The sequence below is a fragment of the Rhea americana genome, unplaced genomic scaffold, assembly GCF_003343005.1.
Source record: "Rhea americana isolate MKP2758 unplaced genomic scaffold, rheAme1 scaffold_43, whole genome shotgun sequence".
Lineage (NCBI taxonomy): Eukaryota > Metazoa > Chordata > Aves > Rheiformes > Rheidae > Rhea > Rhea americana.
In genome coordinates, this window is record NW_028186568.1 from 1,262,504 (window position 1) to 1,284,531 (window position 22,028).

The 22,028-nt window shown below is 35.7% G+C and overlaps 1 protein-coding gene across 1 annotated transcript in view; it reads left to right on the forward strand.

The window, feature by feature from the left end:
• Positions 1-3: 3 nt before the first annotated feature.
• The window catches only part of TARBP1 (tRNA guanosine 2 -O-methyltransferase TARBP1), a gene marked incomplete at its 5' end in the record, with an annotated part of 40,845 nt that continues 18,820 nt past the window's right edge, over positions 4-22,028 (forward strand). The window contains 17 exons of the mRNA XM_085315412.1: positions 4-220; positions 1,125-1,222; positions 2,325-2,394; positions 3,339-3,487; positions 4,692-4,744; positions 6,593-6,690; positions 8,351-8,486; positions 9,478-9,574; positions 10,468-10,557; positions 12,347-12,485; positions 13,817-13,913; positions 14,197-14,372; positions 17,574-17,671; positions 18,477-18,638; positions 20,200-20,393; positions 21,143-21,401; positions 21,493-21,681. Of these exons, the coding sequence (XP_085171538.1) occupies positions 4-220; positions 1,125-1,222; positions 2,325-2,394; positions 3,339-3,487; positions 4,692-4,744; positions 6,593-6,690; positions 8,351-8,486; positions 9,478-9,574; positions 10,468-10,557; positions 12,347-12,485; positions 13,817-13,913; positions 14,197-14,372; positions 17,574-17,671; positions 18,477-18,638; positions 20,200-20,393; positions 21,143-21,401; positions 21,493-21,681 (2,322 nt within the window). The remainder of the gene's footprint in view (positions 221-1,124; positions 1,223-2,324; positions 2,395-3,338; positions 3,488-4,691; positions 4,745-6,592; positions 6,691-8,350; positions 8,487-9,477; positions 9,575-10,467; positions 10,558-12,346; positions 12,486-13,816; positions 13,914-14,196; positions 14,373-17,573; positions 17,672-18,476; positions 18,639-20,199; positions 20,394-21,142; positions 21,402-21,492; positions 21,682-22,028) is intronic.

Consider the following 22,028-nt stretch of genomic DNA (forward strand, 5'->3'; position numbering starts at 1 on the left):
GCGCGGGCGCTGCTGGCGCTGAGCGCCCTGGGCGAGGCGCTCTTCGGGGCGGCGGCGCTGGACGCGCGGCTCTGCCCGCGCTTCTGGCGGGTGGTGCAGGAGGGGCTGACGGAGCGCGACGGGCTGTGCCGCAAGAGGGGCCGCTACCTGCTGCAGCGCGCCGTGGACGCGGCCGCCAGCCAGCGCGCCGAGCTGCGCTGCCCCGCGGGCGGCCGAGACGGTACGGGGGGCTCGGCGCGGGGCTAAAGCGCTTGGGGGCTGCTGCTTCCAGGCCTTCTCCTCGCCCTCCGCCCCCTCCTTGTCCCAGCTGTAGGGGGTGGGGTGGGGGAGCCCTAACTTAGCCCTTAGCGGGGGATGAAGGCTGCTTTCGAAGCTTCCAATAAAATAGGATATATATATATATATATATATATTAACATCAGGCGTGCACACAAGTTGGCACGGGTGTACGTGCTTCCCTCAGGAGCACACTTCTGAAGCTACTTAGCCTGTCTTGTACCCTTCCGTAAAATTAGGATGTTCCGTGTGACTTTTCTGAGGTTGTATTGATCTTTGGGGAGAGTTTGATTTCACTGTTCTGGTGCCTGAGTAATCATTTTAAGGCCTGGAACACCAATAGATGCCATGCGACCCTGGTGCTTAGTGTGGTAAAAGCTAGTGTGGGCTCTTGCCCAGCGCTGAGGGCAGAGTTTGCACCTGGCCTGGCGCGTTGCAGCCCCACTGTTTGAAGGGGATGGGTTAGAGGGGAGCTGTAGGTGTAAATCTGATGCTGATCAAATTTATCAGACTTACCAGATTAATGCTGATCCTGAGGGGTGTCATCATATTTTGCTTTTTAATCAAATGAGCTGACTCAGAAGATGCAGGGGCGACTGAGTATGTTCTGCCAGTTGCTACGAGGAAATTATAAAATGAAGGTCTTGTGGCCATGCATTTCCATGTAGAATTTTTTATAAGGGACTTTCAGAGACAAAGTTTTTTAGTTTCTGTAGCAGTTAAGGTGGGATGGGGAGAAACAAGGCATGCTCTCCATCTTAAGTCAGGATTTTGCATTTAATTTAGTATGTTGCTTAAACGGTATTCCAAGAATTGTGTTTAAATAACTTTTTTTTTTATTTATTTAGAATCGAGTTTGTTTTGGTGGTCTGTTGAAGAAAATGAAAAACTTCTACAGTTTTGGGAAACTTACATTTTGGTAATGGAGACTTTGGAAGGAAACCAGGTAAGGGCATCTTAAAATCTAAGCTTATCAATTTATGTAATATGTTATTTCTAGTGTGGATGCTGTAAACATTTATTTAAATAAAATCTATCCATTTTTAACAATTGAGGGTGTTTCAAAAATACACTTCTTAATGTATATGTATTTTAAATTAAATTTTGAACATGGAGTGCATGTCATTCATTTGAAATAAACTTAAAACTCTCATCTATCTTTATAACTCAGTCTACTGCTTTAAATAGAATTGTTAAGAAAGGAAAACCTGGATTGCAACTTGTTGTAAGACCATGGGTACTGTATATTTTAGGATTGTCGGGGAAATTCAGACTATAGCACTAGGTAATATCTTTTCAATAGAATCATAGAATCAGTAAGGAGATCATCTAGTCCAACCTCCCCGCTCAGCAGGGTCACCTAGAGCGTGTTAGACAGAGTTGCATCCAGGCGGGCCTTGAAGATCTCCAGAGAAGGAGACTCCACAACCTCTCTGGGCAACCTGTTCCAGTGCTCCGTCACTCTCATAGTGAAGAAATTCCCCAAATAGAGGGCACTACATCCTTAAAGTAAAGCTCAGTGAGGCCTTGGGTGAAAACAGTGTTGCTTGACTGAAAGTCCGGTGTTCTTGGCAGAAAGTTTCATGTTGACTTCAGACCTATATAACTGCATGGTATTGTGGTATTAATTATCATTTGTGGCTCCCTTTCTAAATTTATTTGATTTTATTTGTGTGTAATTGTTGTATAGTTAAAAGAAATAGCATTTGCCAAAATGCTTTATTTTAGAGTTTTGTGCTCTTTCGTTTGAAAACCCTGTGTTGCAGTTCCTATGAATAAAGTCMTTAGTTGTTAGGAAGTTGTATTTCTGTGATACAGTAACATAAAATTATATCTTTTTTTCTCACTGCTAAGCTAAGATCTTAACACACAAGTGTTAGTACCAAATCCTTGGATCAGTTGTGCAAGCGTTGGCTCAGAGTGTACTTATTTACTTAGATGCAGTTATATTACCAGTTAGTTTATTAAAGCTCTTTGTAGTGTATTCTAGCCCATGACTAAATGCTGGATTTTAGGTTTGAGATGTAAACATCTGATTTGCATTGCAGATCCATGTCATAAAGCCAGTGTTACCAAAGTTAAACAGTTTGTATGAGCATGCTATATCAGGGGAAAAAGGTAAGATAAAACTATTCTCAAACTCTTTGTGAACATTAGACTATGAAGTCTGGCTTTTTATTTTCTTTCTAGTTTTAGTAGCAGCTCTTTGTTATGTTTTGTTTCTCAAATCAGCTGTTTTCTGGGTGGCCGCTGTGCCGTCATTTGTGAGTCTGCTCTGTGCACGGGTAGCTTGGCATGTGGGCACAGGCATGACCATTCTGCTCAGAGATGTAACAAAAAGTGTACAGCAAGAAATCTTAACATATTTCATGCTAATGCAGGAATTCTGTCATACTTTTCTGTCAACTAAGACCAGCTAAATGGTTATCTTTCCACTGTGATTTTATTACTTAAGCTAATGTGAAAACAAATGAAGCCAGAGATTCCTAGGCTAGGTCTTCTGAGCCAAGTTACCCGGACAACTCTGTGAAAGAAAAGAGGAAAAAACACAACCAAAACTCAGTAGTAGGGGGAGTGAGGAATAAAATGAGTGCTGAGACAGCACAGTGAAGGATGTAATACGATCTTTTATAGAGCAAARTGGAGCACATCTAATTAGGTAGTACAAGTTAGAAGTTAAAATTCACAGATTTGTAAAGTGGAAAGATGGTTAACTGAGTGTTACATGTGAATATGTTGTTGGGATAAGGATAGTTGTAGAAGAGGACCTGTTTCATATTTATTAGTAGTTTTAAGTTGTAACTACTAAAATCAAAGAGTAAGTTTTAAAAACCATGTAAATATTTATTTGTTGTTTTGGAGATCTGTTAGAGTATTGTTATAAGTCAAATAACTATAGCTGTCATTCTGAAATGTGTTGTGCACTGTCATGTTGACTAGGATGTCAGTAGCTTGTATATTAGTTTGATACATTTCCTTAAAGTATACAGTTGCTTAAATGAGCATGCTAATGTGCAACTGTTGCTTCTRTATCAGCTTAGAAGAATTTGCTTGTGTAACAGGTTGTTGGTTGTTTCACCCATCTTGGCACATGTGCATCTATAAAAGAATGTTTGAGAGTGAAAATAAAACATTGACAAAGGAAGGCGTTCTTCATTTTCTGGAGCTTTATGAAACAAAGCGTCTTCCAAATTCACTTGAGTTATTGAAGGTAAGGGTATTTTCTCTGTTACTTGCCAGAAAAAACATGTTTTAACTTTTGTTCATTACGTTACTACATCAATTGTGTTGAAATTAGACAAACTCTAAAAAAAGAAAATGCCCTTATATTTAGCTGTACAAGTGATAACAATGTTTGTAAGTGGTGAGTGATGTCAAATATATATATATATATATAAAATGGCCACCCTAGTGGGAATGCATGTTAAAGTGTAGTCAGTTATCCCCTGTGTTTCAAACTAATGCTCTCTAAGTGAAGCTAGCTCCCAGTTTATTGAAATTTCTTATCAGAAATGAAGATCTCGAGGTGGGAATATTGATGCTTCAGATTTCTGGAGTCCTTGAACCTCTCCAGAACTGTTGATTGTCTTTATTGAGCAGAGTTTTGGGTAAACTTTTTCAACAGACSTTAAGTCTGTGCACAGCGTCTTCTACTCAAGGAGAGAGTTTGAAGATCCATTTTTTAAATGTACTTGTGACGAGGTTTTGAATATCTCTGTGGTATAATCAGTATATTACATATTTTACATATGGAATGAATTACTGTAGATTTAAGCTAGTTTTTATTAGTATTGCGTGTAGGTTGACTCCAACCAATCTACACCTTWAAAAGGAGTGGTCTATATTGCACTGTTACTTCTTCTTTGTCTCCTTCATAAAAGGAACCTTGTCCTAAAAGCTAACATTTCTGCTTTCTACAAGTTAAGTCATCCTCTTGACAGCTGACTTGAAAACCCGTCAACTTTAAAATAAATAAATACCTATATTACACATCTGTACATACATACACATATAAAAAAAAATGCGTATAAAAAAATCCAGAATCCTTCTAACAGTGTTGGGCTGTAGTCTTTCTGCTATTTCATATTTAAATACCTTTTTCTCTTTTTATACTGAATGCCATCAGTTCCCCCATCCATTTTCTGTAATCATTTCTTACTTGCTGTGCCTTTCACAATGCTCTGTGAAATGTACCTAGTAAAAAAAAAAAAAATATTTGCTTGTTCATTCTCCTGCTGCCATTTCTCTTTTATTCCTTGTGCTTTGGCTGCTTCTTTTGCTACTACTGAGAAGAATGTTCTCTAATTTCCGACTCTTCCTGTCCTTTTAAGAACAGGTGAAATAATTCTAGTTAGCCTCTGTGTAACAATTCCTTTTGAAAATACATTTGGCCGTTGTTGTTTTCTTTTTATCAGTTTGTTATTGGGCCATTAATGGATGCCCTCTCAGAAAGTTCTCTTTATAGCAGGTAAGATATTGATTATTAAATATGTTATTGGAAATGTATTCTAATAATGCTGATTTGAGTATGTTGGTAAARTCCTGCATAAAGGAAAACACATTAATGTAAAAATGGTGTGTGTTAAATTCCCTCATAGGAAAAGAATTTTGCTGGAAAGGTGGGTGGCTATGAGTAAAGTGAAATGAGTTAAATTTCATCCTAGCAATAGTAACATAGGGATGCCTCAAGGTCCCATTTCCACCTGGAGTTAAAATATTTATCTGGAAACAAAATGAGATATGATTAAAAAAATAATAATTTAGTGAAGTATTTTTTTATATTCCCTTTTTGTTGCCACAGAGGAAAAAAGGACTGTTCTAATTGTTGCAAATTCATAATTGATAACAGAATTTTTCTTGCAGTGCATGATTATCTTTTGGAATGAATGCTTTTTCACAGGAAACTGTTTGAGCAGACAGTAGCTTGTAGATATGTAAAGAGCAAACCCTCGCTGTAGGTATGTAAAGAGCAAACCAAAGATTGAGAAGTTGCAGGTTGCTATGCATTCCTTGTACTGATGGCATTTGGTCCTTTGTTGTATGGGAGCTACTGGGAAGGAGGAGTGGAGTGCTGACTGCCTAAGTGATACAGCTTGTGTTAGAGCTAGCAGACTGAAACTCATTTTGGTACAGCGCTGGTATAGCCTTGGTTGGCTGGCCTTGTTGGAGAGGCAGCTAGAAATGTTCACACTACTTCTGTACTTACGGAAGAAAGAGTTTGTGACTATCGCTTGCTAAACTGATACAGAGTTTGGATTTGGTGGTTCTGGCTGTCTGTATAAAGCATAGTCAAAATAGACTGTTTTGTCTGAACGTGACAGGACAGATGTGACTTTTCCTGTTCAGGTACTTGCTGCAGTTATGCATTTATCTCAGAATTAGCTAGCTGCAGTATCATTTACATTGGCATACGCTTCTAGAAAGTCAGGAGTTCTGAGTGTCTGGTGAGCTTTAATTGGAGATGCGTTCAGGGTTGTGTTGGATCAGTGCTTCATGGTCCTCTGTCATCTCTATTCCTGATGAAGCACATGTTGGGATATACCTCAAAGCAGGGGAGAGGTACATGTTTCAGTATACTGAGAATACGCAAAGTTGTTGCAGTTAATGTAATACTTTATCTTATTCTAATCCTTAATAGTTAGAATTCTGAGACTTCAGATATAATACAAGTTGTGTCTGTCTGTCTTGTGGAATGTTTCTTGAATCTTTACTTAAAACTTCGTACACTAATCAGTAATTTTGTTTAAATTGACTTTATAAATCTGTTTCAGAGAGAAATCCTTGCTTCTTGGCACACTTGTGTAGGTAACTCGTCTTCACTACTCTCCCAGTCAAACTAGCCACATCCACACTGTACATCACTTGGACAAATTGTCTTGTTGCATGGGCCTTTGTAACCTACTCACCCAGATGCCTCTAGCATACTGTGAGTGCCCAGCATCAACTTGAACTGGCAGTACAGTTTTGTGCTTTGGGCTCAACATACAGTACTCTTGATAGTGGGCAGCTTTGCTTGAGGGTGTGCTTGAATTTCTGGGTGTGATGATGCCACACCACATCCTTGCAGGTGGTCAGGGAGATGCTTACTCTTGTGACCTTCCTAATCTTACTTCTTTGTTGGATGCTGTTGGAAAACTGGGCTAAGTGGAGGAAGCAACCTGATGCACTCCATCTGTGTAGCCTATTGGAGCAGTATCTGGAGTGAATTAACCACTGAACCATGCTTTATTTTTTGGTTTGTTTGTTTGTTTAAGGGCAATCCTAGTTGAAGCTGTTAACATGTTAGTTTTGTATTTGATGTTTTAAAACTCAACAGGACACCAGGGCAGTTAATGGGAGCCTGTCCTCCTTTAGGATTGAGGTTACAGAAGTTCTTGGCCACTTATCTCATGCTTCTTCCAGATGAAGAAAAAGGTATGTTTCAATTTCTTGTTTTTTTTTTTTTTTTTTTTTTTTTTTTTTTNTTATAAATCAAATAGAAACCATGGATTCATTATCTATATGTCATGTAAGCATTTATTTTTTTTTTTTTTTTTTATAAATCAAATAGAAACCATGGATTCATTATCTATATGTCATGTAAGCATTTAGCACCCTTTTCCTGCATTATYTGAGGAAAGGGAGTAGTTGTTGTGGCAATGGAGTTCTCAAAGAACAGAGAATTTCTCAAAGGCTTTGGGAGATGCTGCAGTATTAAACTACCGAACTGTTCTAGGAGAGACTAAGGCAGACTTAGAGAGGGGAAAAGAAAAAAAAAAGTGAAGATTAACAGTATTTGCAGATTCTGCAAGATTTGCAGATTTGCAGCATAGGTAATAGTGTGGTRTGCAAAATCTTTAGATCTATTCTAATTTTCCAGTGTTGATCACTGTGGTATGAGCCAGTCTATCTGCTATACTTCTTAGTCATAACCTCTGTAACTAGGCATTACAGTGCTGAAGCAGAACCTGAATCCTTGTTTCTCTGTTGTGATGGTGGATGCAGTAAGACATCTGAGATGTCCTCCAAAGTTTGATGGTATTGTAGACTGAAAGAGAGGAGCAACTTTGGACAGACCAGAATCTAACATTTGGTCTGATGGGATGAAATTAGGGTAGAACTGGCTCTACTCAATATATCATATTGACAGGTGCAGATTCTGATACGAAGCACACCTTWTGTGTTTGTAATGCTGTAGATGTCCTATTTATTTATTGTGTCCCTAGGCATGAATTTTCTTTCATCTCAAAATGAAGAGTCTGTAATTGGTAGCTCTGGGAGATTGCTTCTTCAAATCATAGCYGCAGTGTCTGTCCAGGCTTGCTCCGACCATACCACATCCAGTGAACTAGTCAAGTCTGGTGGAATCCCTGTGTACTTTGTTCCGCCGTCATAGACACTGAGGAGCAGCTTAAGGAAAGCATTGCCACRTGCTCAGAATAATCAGAGTTAAAATTTGTTACTGAAAATGAGGAAGAGCACAGATCACCAACATCAAAATTGTTACTATTTGCTTATCGTGCTTTCTTTTAAAACGTGACAGTTACTGACAGACTTCTCTTTTGCATATACTTTTTCTTTTTTAGAAGTAATTGGGAAAATTATTCTGTTGTCTTTCACTTATTTTTCATAGATTGAAGTGCAACTGGTGGCCTTATTTTGCCAGTTGAATTTGTACCTGTATGTTTCAGAATCAGAACCAGAGGACTGAGCCATTTTTCTAGCTCAGTCTCTTATTGCAGAGTCAGAACTCTTGTCTGTAAAATTTTATTTATTTTTCCCTTAAGCTGTAAGTCAAATAACAATTGGTAACCCTTCCTATTTAAAGGCTGGTCTTGCTTTTTTAGCTTAAGCAATGCAGAAATGATCCTAAATGTGCAGCATGAATGCATCATAACAATCTAGCTGGTGTCTTTGACATTTAAATGCATTGGAGAACAAGAATTCACTCCTGATTTCCTGGTATGAAAGCAGAAGTTTATGCAGAAACAAGCTAATCAACTAAAGTATTTCTGTAATACTACAAGCTTGCTGCACAATGGTACTTCATGTTGCAGGTGTAAATGTTTGTTTTCTGTTTGCTTTTATTTTTTAGGTAGTTTTCTGTTAAAGTTTATTCAGAAGATGACAAGTAGGCATTGGTGCGCTGTTCCCATTTTGTTTCTTTCTATGGCACTAGCATGTATCCCTGCATGTAAAGTATTGGGCACTGATGGACTTCATGCTCTAAGGTAAAATGCTTACTGCATTGGGATGTTTTATACTGCTTATAGAGAAATGCGCTGAACATCTAGAAAACCAGGATTTAATTCATGTTCGTTAATTTGGGGAGGAAGTGATGATTACCTGTGACAATGGAAGGTTCTCCTTTTCTGTGTCTAGTTCATAGAGGAAAACAGTTTAATAACTGTATTTATCACTGCATGACTTAAAAATGTATGTTTTGCATTTTACTTACTTGTCATAACTACTTTTTTGGCATAGTTTTCACTGGTCTTTGGTACTTACTGTTAAGTATTAATCTTTGTTTTTACTCCTTTCTGAGTATATTAAAATCTTGTTTAATGGCAGCTAAGATTACAAAAATCCAAACTTGAAAGACCTGTRAATAAAAGCTAGGCAAAAATTTTAGGCATGCATATTTTCAGTAATACACACAATGTTTCCTAAGTGTCAGCTTTCATTTCAACAGGTAATAAAAATCAGTAATTATTCCAGTTTAATTATATTTGAATTTTGAATTAGTATTTTCCAGTGGTCTAAGAGATATCGGGGGAAAAAGTAAGTTATGAAAAGAAAGGAATGGTTAACAGATACTTTCCTCTGCTGATTTAAAGAAAATAAGGTTTTTTTTTTCAGTTGTTGTATGCTAGAGTGAGAATTGGGCATACATATATCAGTRAGGGATGGAGATACAATATTAAATTAGCAGTTACACTACTAGCTATATGAACATTGAGTTTTGTACTTGTGTTTTTTTCTTTTTTTTTTGTGTTTCTGATGTTGTCAGGTATATCCTTATCCAAGTTTTATTTTCAGTTTTTCAGAATAAGTTTAGAAATAGTCTTTGTTTTGTATTGTATGCTGTTTAGGATTTTGGATTGTATGCTGTGTTACTCTTTGTGGAATACATTTAATAAATACAATCTAAATAGTTATATATGAAAATGATTAAACTTCTTAAATGTATATTTTCTACGGTGCATACTTGTCTGCTTGCAGAGATGTCCTTCAATGTACTATGATTACACATCAGATTTTACTGCGAGGAGCTGCTCAATGCTATCTTCTTCAAACCGCTATGCATTTGACAGATGTGGTGAGTTTTTCTTGCTAGTGTAATAAGAATATACTGCCACTTTTGGAAATTAAATGTTATATAAAATKTTTATGCTAAATACAACATGGAACAGCTGATTTTGCTGGGTTAGTAATTTTGTTAGTGACTTCTTAAAGGACAAATGTTTGTATTATGTAAGTGTTTAGTAAGCTTGTGTTAAGTCTGAATCTTTAGAATGTATTTTTCCTTTTTCATCTGTTCATTTATGTTTTGATGTAGGGTTTTTATGCACTACTTATGTAACAATATTYTATCAGGATGTGCATCACAAACTTGAGTTTTGGCAGGTAACTAAATAGAATTTCTGAAGTACCTGAGAGAATAGAAGTACTTAAAATAGCAGAATGGTAAAACTATCCGTAACGTTGAGATAGTAAGAACTTAGTTCAGTAGTCAAAGTATTTGTGTTATAGTTGTCTTACACATGCTTTTTTCTCAAATAAGTAGACAGTCAGCATTCCCCTTTGATTATGGGCTTCCACGTTGTGTCYTCTGGTTATAAATCTGTCTGAGGAAGATTTCCTGTTGCAGATGTGAAAACAATACTTATTAGTGACAGAAGTTTTAGCTTATGTACCTTCATTTAAAAGATGTCATTACTGGATAGCACTATTCTTTCAGCGGTTCATGAACTTTAAGTGTGTATTGGTGTTGAGATAGGTTTAATACTTCAGAAATTTGATTTTTTTTTCCTTAATGAAGGTAGATTGGCATCTAAGGTGCAAAAAATTAACCTGTGCCATGGAAAGGTAAACGTCAATCTCTTCCTTCTGAACCTTTGCCAGATGAAAGCAAACATCCCTAGTCCTCACTTAGATGTTATCAGTTGTATATTGTTTTGGCAACTATTGTATCTTGATCAATTTCTTTAGGAGAAAGTGTCCCTCCCAGAAGTTGCAAGCTTTCTTATGTCCCTTAGAGCAGAGGAGTCCCTAAGGAGAGATACTATGTTATGGATGGAGGTGAGAGCTGAAGCTTGTTTTGTGTTAATCAGGTATCTTCTAATACCTGTACAAATCTAGGATTTGTTATTGCTAATTTAATGTTTAAATAGCTATTTTTGCATTGACGCATTCTGGGAATTTCTGGATGTGGAGTCCTAGTGGTATTAAATATTTCACTCGGAAGCTGTGGGTTTTAATACTACAGAGGGGTCAATGTTCAGCAAGTTACTCAGCAGATTCAAAGCAGAATTCTGAGTTGTGCCACCACAGTGGGTGAAGGTAAGGAGTAGGGGGGAGTGGGAATTTGTCTTTTTCTGTCTTCTTGCAGAGATTCTTAATTTTGCAGGAGAAAAAGCTTTTTTGAGATAGTTTCTTYTAGATTTTTGAGCAGTGCAAGTACTGCAGTGTATTTTTTCACTGCTCATATGCATCAGTTTGTCATGTTCCCCAATGTTCATGTCAGTGTTGCAGCTGTTGGGTGTAACCATTTTCAAATGCAAATCAGAATCAGTTTTTACTCAGACTTTTGGTCCCTGAATACTGGTCCTTTAAGAAACTTCATTGTGTTTATCACAGTCTCATCTTCTGCCTCCCTTGCTGTTATTGTAGGAACTAAAATCAGTATTTGGTAAGCCTGTACTAGTATGTGTAATCTCTCCCATTAGGGATCCATGCTCACTCCTCTAGATCGTTGGTAACTTCATGGAGAGAGTGCGAAGCAGGGCATCTTATGGAATCCACAGAGCCACGACTTGGGCTTCTCTCTCTACTTTTATTAAGAATACAAGATAGATGTAACATCCTCAGATGAAGCTGCTCTTGTCATCGGATTCTACAGGCAGTTATTTCTGTATATTTATATATTTTCTCTTCTTTATGGCTACTTTTTTATCTGCTTCCCCCCCCCTTCCCCTCAACTGTCCTTTGTAAAATTTCATTTGATAGAAAAGAATAATATTTTAAAGTTTGATTTATCTTTAGAATGATACTCTGCTAGTACTGTGCATGTTTTCCCTTTCTTATTTTTGAATGTACTGTCTGAGATAATGTGGATCCTGATAGTCTCTGAATGGGCCGGTATATGGGCCAAAATTTTGTGTAAGAGCTGCCTCTGATTTGCATGTTGCTTGGATGAACCCAGCACTGACAGGAATAAAAGAATAATAAATACAGGAAATAATAAAGGAAGAAAAACTTGCTTAGCACATAAAGTAACATTGTGAATTTTAAATTTCCAGAGGATGTATATCCTGTATATTTCCAAGATGCACAATGGTGTGAAAGTGTCAAAGAGGAAATCTTCACATAGAGGATGTACTAGAATCAACTGAACAAGTAGCCATAGCTTTGGGTGTTGAAATTTATGATAAAGTGATTTTGCGTAGTGTCTTGTCATGAATGCTGTACATGTTATCCTGTTCAGTTGATTTTAGCAGAAGAGTTTTTTTAAAAAAAACGTAGCTCTCATTAGGTAGTACTTGGCCGTAGAAGTCCTGTTTGGTAAAAAGCCAATCATCTCAAACTAGCTTATTTGTAAGAACTGTTTTTTTTTTTCTTATATTGGTACCAATAATCTCCTTTTTTTGAGTCCACTGAATTACTGTCCAAAAGAACTTTTTCCCTCTTAGAGGGAAGTAGAGTGTTAGGCATCAAGGTAGCTCAAGCGAATATCTGTCAAAGTGTGGATTTGTTGATACAACGTTTTACATCTGACAGTGCTTTAGTGTACTGTTCTTATGTTAGTGAAATTCTGTCAGTACAGAGCTGGCAGATATGTTTAAAGAGTAACGTACTGGTCTTAATTTAGCTTTGCAGTTGGCTGCAAGTGAATGACAGATGYTTCAGAAAGTCAGTAAAGTGTGATTTTGAGTGTCAAGAGATGTCATCACTGTGTTTGTATGTACGCAATCTTGTGGGAGAGTACCTTAAGACACCAGTATCCGAAAGTAAGTTAAATGTTTGTTTATATTTGCCTCTTAAATGTATTTTTAAAAAAGAATTAATGATGAAAATCCTTTGGTTTTTAGAAGAGTAGTGATGTTTACATTTTATTTGTTTAAATTCTACCTAATTTGTAGTATCCTTGATTCATAAATTCTGAAAGGACATTTTTCTTCACTGCCACATTTTAGATGATTGTAACTTAGGTTTGTCATTTTCTTTCAGAAGGGAAAYGTCATGTCTGTGTTTGAATACTTTGTAACTTGTGTAGTACTCAAAAATTTACACTCAATTGCATACTTGACAATTTATATATAGTTTTGTAGTACCAAAAGTCAAATATCAAAAAGGGACATTTTTTAATATATACCTATAGGAAATAGAAAAACTAGGTCAAAAATTGCTGGTGATAACTTCATATGGTCCTAGAAGCTTAGCCTGATTGTCTTATGGGCATAAATGTTACAAGCATTTTTTTTTTTGTTTATAGATATTTCAAGKTAAATTGAGTGTTAGAAATTTTGGCAAGTCTTCTCTCCTTCCTGAAAAATGTGTTTATGTGTTTGTCATGGAATTGCAGATAGTATAGGCTTCTGTGCTTTTCACTTTTTTAAAAATGATGATATTTGTAATTTTCTGGTTTGATACGCATCTTGATTTGCAAATATAGTTTGATACACATCTTAATTTTTAAGCAACCATTTGGGAAAATAATATGTATATCTGCCAAGTCCAGCTGCTTTGTGCTGGACCTCCAAAGTCTGTTTTGTTTCTAAATTGCCAAAGCTAAAAGCATACCAGTCAAAAAAAAAAAAAAGTGCTCCTGTATAAAAGATAAATGAAGACAGAAACTCCGGTTTAAGTTCATGTTTTATTTCCTCTTACTGAGCAGTTTTAGTTCCTTGTATAACTTCTAACTGTTTAAAATTACAGCTGATGTTTTTGAAGATGTGTAACAGTTATGTTCTTGCTTAACATCATTTAAATATCCTGCTGTATTTCAAAAAAAAAAAAAAAAAAAAAAAAAAAAAAAAAAGTGAAAGAGAAGTCTATTGAGAGTCTGCTACTGCATATTCCAACACATTGCTGAAAATTGATTTCAGTGTAGAGACCAGTAGGATCACCTTTTATAAGGCATAGAGAAAATGCCACTGCCTTTGTTTGGCTTGTATTTAGATTAAAAAAAATGCTAAAATGTGGCAGTAATACTAATGTTAACATTAGTTATTGTTATGATACTAATTATTATTATTAAGCTATAAAGGTAAAACAAAAGTTTAAACTAATGTGCAGATATTTTTAAATGCTGTGGAAACCTTAAAATATCTTTAATCAGGAGAAAATTGCTTTATGCCTGACTGGTTTGAAGCTAAGCTTGTTGCAACAATGATTCTGTTGGCTGCAGATGTGGAGGAGATGAGAAACAAATACTGGTAAGTATAAGTATCTTACTTTACAGTTGTTTTTTTCCCTCAAATCCCCTCTGTTTCTTCTCCCAGGGTCTGATAAAAACCTACTTGTGTCCATCTGTTTATTTCAGGAAACTTTGGGTTAACCTGATAGTTACAGCTCGTCTAACTGTGGCTGCAAACTTACTGGGTAGCATTTCTAAAGATTAAGTGACTTTGAAACCTGTATCCTGTTTCCATAAGTGACTTCAGCACTTAAGGTAGATACTCAGAAGAAGACTTTCTGTTAATTTTTGTTTTTGTGTAGTGGAAAAAGCAACATAGAATGGAATGAACTAAAGGCTTTCTTGAACCCTCTTCTGGATGTCTTGATGAAACTTGGCAGTAATGCTTACATACCAACAGTGAAAACAGATAAAAGCCTACAGCTTCTGTTGAAGTTATTGCAGACTCGTTCGTTAAAATGTTCCAATCCACAAGATGGTTAGTGATATCTTCAGTATACTGTGTCTTATATTAATTATAGTCTAATTAAAAGCAAGGTATTTACTGTTTTAAGGCTATATTGTTAAATTAATACTAGCCTAGAAGTAATGAATATAAAAGTAGACAGTCTGGCRTATCTTTTATGAAGTTAAAGTGTGGGCTCAATTGTGTGGGGACCCTTTGAAGGTGTCCTGAGGTGTGGGGATTCAGAATCATAGAATCAGTAAGGTTGGAAGGGACCTCTGGAGATTTTCTGGTCTAGCTTGCTCAAGCAGGGTCACTTAGAGTATGTTAGACAGAGTTGCATCCAGGTGGGCTTTGAATATCTCCAGAGGAGATATTCTTCCCACAACCTCTCTGGGAATGTAGAGCATATCTATCAGAATTAGATTTGCAGTTACTTACAGTTTGGAGAATGCGACCAAACTATACATCATTACAGGCCCATTCTTTGCTAATGTATGGATTCAGTAAATCATTTAGAGGCTTCAAAAAGAAAGTAGTACAAAAACTCTAACTTAGTTACATTGGTTCTGACAAAACATTCACTTAGTACACAAAGCAGTCATGCTATACATACTTCTTTCTGAGTTGACTCCTACATACTTGTTTCTCCGCTAACACTGTTTAGACTGCAGTATACAGGCTTCCTTATGTCCTTTCAGGATATTAGGCATGATTCTAATGGGSATGCTTAGCTTACTTGATATAGTTTGACCTTTGTTAAAAGCAAAGAGGTGCCCACTTAAGTACAAGACTGTTAATCTGACTGTTCAGGAGTTTTGGCCCCCCACAGATTGACAGCCTCAACTTGTAGCTCTTTCAGGAGTGTCTGAACAAGAGTTACAGAGTCTTCACTACTTGTTCTGTTGAAGCTTGGTCAATATGTAGCCAGATTAGATTTATGAAGTTTTCATGAGAACAAGTGAAAATGGCAAGATAATTCTCAGGATGGGGATGCTCAGCTGGAAGAAGAGTAATCCTGACATTYGGTTTTTGGTTACCCTGATAATTTTTGAGTTTTTCTCAGTCCAGTGGTTTTAATAAATGAAATACAATAAATAAATGAAAGACAATGATTTCAGGTACTGCACCCCAGTTTCATTAAGATGTTGTTATGCAGGCTGTTACAGTTTATATTGTGGGATGATCTCTAAGTGCAAAGTAGATTCATTTCAGGTGAAACAAAATTGAAAGATGTGCTCCAACAGCTAGTGTTCATTCAGTCTACAGTACTGGACTAGAGCAAGCCTGAAGCAGAACGCTACAAAATGCATATAGAATGCGTGTTAGGTTTTTAGTACCAAGTATTTTACTCTGTAAATCACTTCCTTAAGTGCCATGCTGCTTGCTGAGGTAGACACAATCAATCTCTTCTGTTCCAGCAATTTTAATGCTTAACTTAAAACACTGAGTTCTATTGCTAGAATTCTTAAGGCAATGTAGTGGTGAGCAACACAATACCTTCATCCTTCTGAATGCCCATGGAGGTACGGTACTCAGCTCATCAKCAGCAGAGTATTTCAGGAGGCTTTCAGAATTGGACTTGTAACTGTTACATCCTTTTGTGTTGAGATGATTTAAGAGAATAAAAGTCATGTTTTTTTATTTCTTACAGTCTTTTCATACCTCTCCCTTCTSTACAGGAGAGTCAAGTAATCTCGTTTCCTGAGCTGTGAATTGACCATCTTGACAATGATGATGATTTTTTTTCTTTTTAAAAACAACTTTGAAATTTTGAAATACAGAAGTTCTGTTGCCATGTTGATTAGAAAGGTGTTGATAAGTCCTATCTGTCAAGTGGAAAATGATAAAAKGAGAGTGAAGAAAGTAATTTTTTTAGCTTGTAAAGCAGAAGTACTAACAATTGCTGAATGCTTTGTAAGAATACCATAATGGTAKTATATATAAAGCAAAAGCATTTTTCTARMRATMKYRKKGCMMYRMKATYKYTAGACTTTGCTATTTTAAGTGTTTTTTTTATATACCTTATATTTGACAGCATTAGATGCTGTGAATTGGATTTTATTCTGTCTTACATTTAAAGAAGAATTTTTGAGTTTTAATTACAGAGTACTCTTTAGTGATTTGAGATCATTTTTTAGAAGAAATTATGAAATGTGATAATCTGAGAGATTAAACTGTTCAAATTTGGTATGTAATAAATGTAGCACAATACCATTTTAATAGAGAAATTTGAAAATAAGCACAATACAGATTTACTTCTGGAATATGTTCATTATTTCTTGTTTTTTAAGGTCTTCTATATCCTAAAAATAATCATCTTTGTGTTAAGTGTAACTCAAGGTCAAATATATCCTCCRGGTAACTCTCCTAACTACTGCAAGTAAAATTGGTTGGATACTGTTATTTTTTTTTCCTTCGCTATGCCCTCCATGTTGCAATGCCTTAGAACAAGATGGGCATGTAGAGGAGTTTAACTCTGTTTTAATATTGATATGTTACCTCTTTGGCTTCAGTGCCAGCTAGACATYACCCCTGAGGTATAGATAGAAGGGTGTTTGCGGCTAAGTACGTTTTAGCAGAGTGACCTTTTTCACACTTGTTTTATACTTGGATAATTTTGTTTGTGATGCCCTAGGCGCATGCATTATATCTTGTAGGCTAGTCTTTTCTTATCAAAAGTCTWTTCCATTATAACCTTGTGTTCTTGCTTTTAATTTTAAGATGAGAAGTTATTTTAGACTGAAGTCTTACAAGATTAGCCTATATCCAAAATTGAATTACCTTTAAACAATGAAAAATGTTTTTCAGTTACATATGTTTTAGAAATAGATGATTGCATTTTTCTTGCATACAATTAATTGCTGAATATGGAAACTTTGTCTTTTATTGAAGAGTAAGTTCATGACAAAGGTTTGTTTATTTTGTGGAAAGGAGTAGAAATAGGATGAAAGTGCATTAAAAATTGGAAAATTATACTTTCATCTTTTTTTTTTTAATTTCACTAATTTGTAATGAAGCAGAGGAAAGGATGTCATCTGTTTGATTCTTTTGGCCCTATGGTTTATACTGCTAAAGAGTACAGAGCTGTTTTTCAAGGTATTTTTTGATACTTGAGTATCTATTACTGTATGACATTGCCATTGTAACCTAATTAAGTCCAYACAATGTAATACAGCTCTGTAACAAAGTGTATTTCCGTACATCTATACATCTATCTTTTTTTCCACACAGATGGGGTATTAATCTTTATCTGGAAATATTTAATGACAGCTGTGGAGAGTATTCTTGAATTTGTCCTTCGGCGGCTTACTGCAAATGAGCTAAGTACTGTAAGTATTTGTTAAAAGACTTACATTGTTGTGGCTTTGCTTATTAATTTCATTTATGAGTGCTTTTAGAACTTTTCAGATCAAATATTTATATACCTAGAAAATAAATTTCCATAAAAACATTTTTTGCAAAGTTTTTTGAATGAGCACAGTAAGAACACTTACAGCAAAAAAGGAGGTGTCCTCACTCAAAAATAAGGCAAAAATTCTTTCTGCATTTGGTTCCATGAGTGAATGGCTTCATACAGGTGTGGAATTATGATGTGGCAAATACAGGAGAATGGGAGAGTAAAAATAAAAAGACATAAAACATGCAAGGTACAAGCATGAGAGAAAACCCAGTTGAAGAGGAAGTGCAAGACACACCATTGTGTGTGTAGGGGTTGTAATACTGTAGTATGTTCTGATAACTGGGTTARCTTTTGATAATGATTCTGACATTCAGGCCATCTTATGTGTTTTTCCTTGGCATTCCTTTGAGCCTCGTAAGGGAAGTAAATTTATGAATTAAAAGAAGCAGAAATTTCTGTCAGAATTCCAGACTTGCTTGACTTCCAAAGCCCTGAACTAGAGGGGATCCTAAAAGGTGAGAAGAAAGTTTGACTTTCTTTTAGTTTTTTTTTCAAAGATGTAAAAAAAAAAAAAAAAGAAAAAAGAAAAGAAAACTGTTCAACTGCAGTGACTGTTCCTCTTTTCCTTCTGCTGTCATTGTTACTGTTTTTCTCTCTTTTCAGCTTAAGCCTGCTGTTCTTAATGTTCTTAATTTACTCTTGTGTTTACTTTTTTCTTTTTCTTTTTTTTTTAGATTGGGGATCTGGATCGTTGTGATTTATACTTAGCTTTAATTCCAGAGATAGTGAATTTGTGCTTGCAAGTCAGCTGGAAAAAGGTACCATCTGTCAAGAATTTCATTTTTTCCCTGACAAATGCCTCTATTCATAATCTTCAGAAGACAAACTGTGAAGAGGTAATTTAATATGATTTACAACAGTAAAGATTGRCTGCTTTTATACAGAAAGAGAGAGAGAGATATGCATATACCTGTGAATATTTTTAAAAAGTTTCCATACACATTTATGTAATTAGTTGACAGTGTCATGTTAATGTGAAATGCTTGCAGTGTATTTAAATAGTAAGTGTTTTTAGTACTTTTCTACATTACCTTTTTTTCATCTATATAACTGAAGTAAAGCTTTATTTGTGGTGATGGACTATGTCTACTCAAAAGCTTTTTCTTCAGATATGAGTTAGTCTTACCTAGGGAATTACAGCTGACTCARAACACCCTTTGGCATGTCTTAGTGTTAATGAACTATTGAATTTCTAAACTTGAGTATACACATAAAAAGAAATTCAAGAACTCAGTGTTGCTTTGGCTTTTCATGTGGTTGTGTTTGTTGTCCCATAGTTGTAGRAAGTAGTTTAAGATATCTGAAACAGATTTATTTCTTTTACCTTTTGAACATRTATGTCATATATGAAGGAGGTTTAAACTAAGATTTGTTGTGCAATATAATTCTTAGTGTTTTCTGGGCTGATTTATTCATCAAGAACAGTGCATAAAAAAGATTGTTTTAAGTACTTGATTTGTTAGGTTTCCTTTTCTAAGGAAACAGAGCAAGACTTTTTTCTCTGGCTGTGTGAATTATGTACTATACTTTTTCTAGTGGTGTCTAAGTAAACATTTTTCAGTTCAGTCTTAGTGTTCACTGGGGGCTTTATTCAGCTTCTGAATTCTGTGTGAATTACACTGTCACGAGGATTTSTTTGGTTGTGTATATACTACATCTTCAGTTTAAGGTTATTTAAAAAAAAGAAATAGAAAAAGGTGTGTAATTTACTAGATAAAGATGAGAAAAGCTTCTGTGCTCCACTCAGCTGAAGTACTTTGAAGGTACTCCAAATAATACTGAGCTTTTGATACAACTAAGAGATTATATGCTGATAGATYTATTATAGTAGTAGTAGTATTTTTAGTAGTCGTAATTATTTTCTTAAAACTTTTTACATGCCTTTTAAATATATGTGTTTATCACACAAAATAGTCATAATGGATGTCCTGGCGTTTTAGCATCTTGGAGTAGTTAGCATGTGGTATTCTGTATTTTAACTGTGTGGTATTCAGTATTTTAACTGTCTGCATGTGTTGGGTGTTGACTCCAGAGACCCATTTTTTTTCCTGAGTGCTGTCCAGCAATATATGTATGTCTAGCTGGTAAAATAGAAGTATTCTGTCATAGTCAAGCTAGGCTGAAGCACTTGATGAATAGGTGACTGTAATTTGTAAGGAATACACTTACTTTCTTCAGTGTTTCCAGCTTGTGATTGATTGCATTGACTCAGCTAACCATAGCTTAACTATGCTTAGGATAAGGAAATAAGGAGGTAGGATGATGCAGAGTTCCTACCTTATGATGTATCAGGTGATATAAGTGGGAGGATTACCGAATTTATCAATAGGTTATTCATGTTCAATTTGAAGAAATTTTTGTATGTTTGATTGTTCATCTCTGATTTGATTATATTAGGAGCCGAAGCTTAAAGAACAAATTAAAAAAGTAGCTAGCATGGCCTCACTGACAGTAGTTTGTGAAGTTATGAATCGGAAACCTGAAGTACATCTTGAATCTCTGCCTTCTATGGATGCCCTGAAGAAGTTTATTTCCTTTTCTAAATTTAATCAAGTATTAAAGAAACCATCTTATGCTGAAGAAAAAAGTAGGTACGTCAGTRCTGTAGCTTGAGTACTTCTTAAGAATAAATCATTTTAGAATGGATCAGTGATTAAGATGCTGTTTTTCTGTTCTTTTCTTTGATCAAAGTTTTTCAAAGGTAAAAATGAAAAGTTCTGAACACAAAGCATTCGTTGAATTGCTTTTGTATCTTCAAATTCAGGTTTTAGAACCTAAAAGCAGCTGTAACAGGTCAGATATAAGGTCCTGTAACCCAGTTGTCTACTACTATGAAGCTGTGTAATTTCTAGTGTTATGTAGCCTGAACTAGCTTTGAAAGCTACTGATACTTACAGCAGCTTAAACGTCTGTACATGCTATAATTTTGAGCACTGTACATAAGTCGGTGAAGGGGAAATTATATGCTACTAGGGGAGGGAGAGAAGCCCAGAGCAGGCCTGAAGAAGGCAAGGTATTTGCTGTGGCTTGCACAGCAGATACCTGCGAAGAATATAAAAACAGGGTAAGCATACAGTGATGTTTCCACAAAATGCTCTCCTACTAATTATGGCTCATGAGACTTTCTGAGCCCAGAGCTGATTTTAGTTTTTAAAAACCTTTGGTAGATATTTCTTCCATGAGCTTGTCCACACTCCCCTTGAACCTRTGTAAATTTTACTATCTTGAAGAAATGTAGTAAGTTTGTGCAGTTCAATTGTTCCCTAGTTGACTAGGTATGTACATGATAATTTATATACATACGACATTCATACATTTAAGAATAATATTTTTATTGCAGCTTATATGAAGAAACAACATCTCAAGGATGGGGGAAAATAGTTGCACGATACGTCCATGACCAGTGGATTTGCCTTCATTTCATTTTAACTAAATTTTATACTGCTGAGACAATGTTGGAAGACAAACTTTTTGAATTGTCATTGTCTACCGTTGAAAGGTTAACAGAAATTCTACAGGCTGCTTTAGAAGCCCTTACTATTCTTCCTTCAGACCAAGTCTTACCTGTATTTGGTTGTATGAAAGTGCTTGTTCCAAAGGTAAGAGAGGAAACTACTACAAGATGTTAATAGGCTTTCTTTCCTTTTTATTTTTTTTCCCTTTAAGTGTAACACTTCTCTTTGTTTTCAGCTTCTGGACTCAGCAGAGTCTCTCTGCATAGAAGCATTTGATTTGGCTTGGAAAATTATATCGTCTTTGAGCAATACACAGCTAATATTTTGGTCTAATCTAAAAGCTTTTGTTCAGTTCATCTTTGATACTGAGGTTCTGGCTGTTGCTGCGCGTGCAAAGGGTCAAGCATATGCCAAAATAAAAGAGGTGAGATTGAGAATTCTTTATTTGGAAATGAAAGTAAATTTTATCRTTTGGATCTAAAATTGTATTTTGCTTTTTATTTTTATTTTCAGATACTGTGATGAATTTTTCATTTCCTAAAAGGTGGTAGTTTGTAGTAGTGTTAAGACAAAAGATCTGAAAAAAATTAGATTGAAGATAAACAAATTTTTAGATTTCAAGCAAAAAAAATGGTGTAAATTGTATTCTGTGAGAAAGCAAAAAGATTTGTGAAACCTTTATGCTCATTCAGTCACCTTTTCTGAGTCTCCTGATTATAGTAATAGCAGATCTTTCAACTATTTGTTCTGCAATACAAATAAAATAGCTCC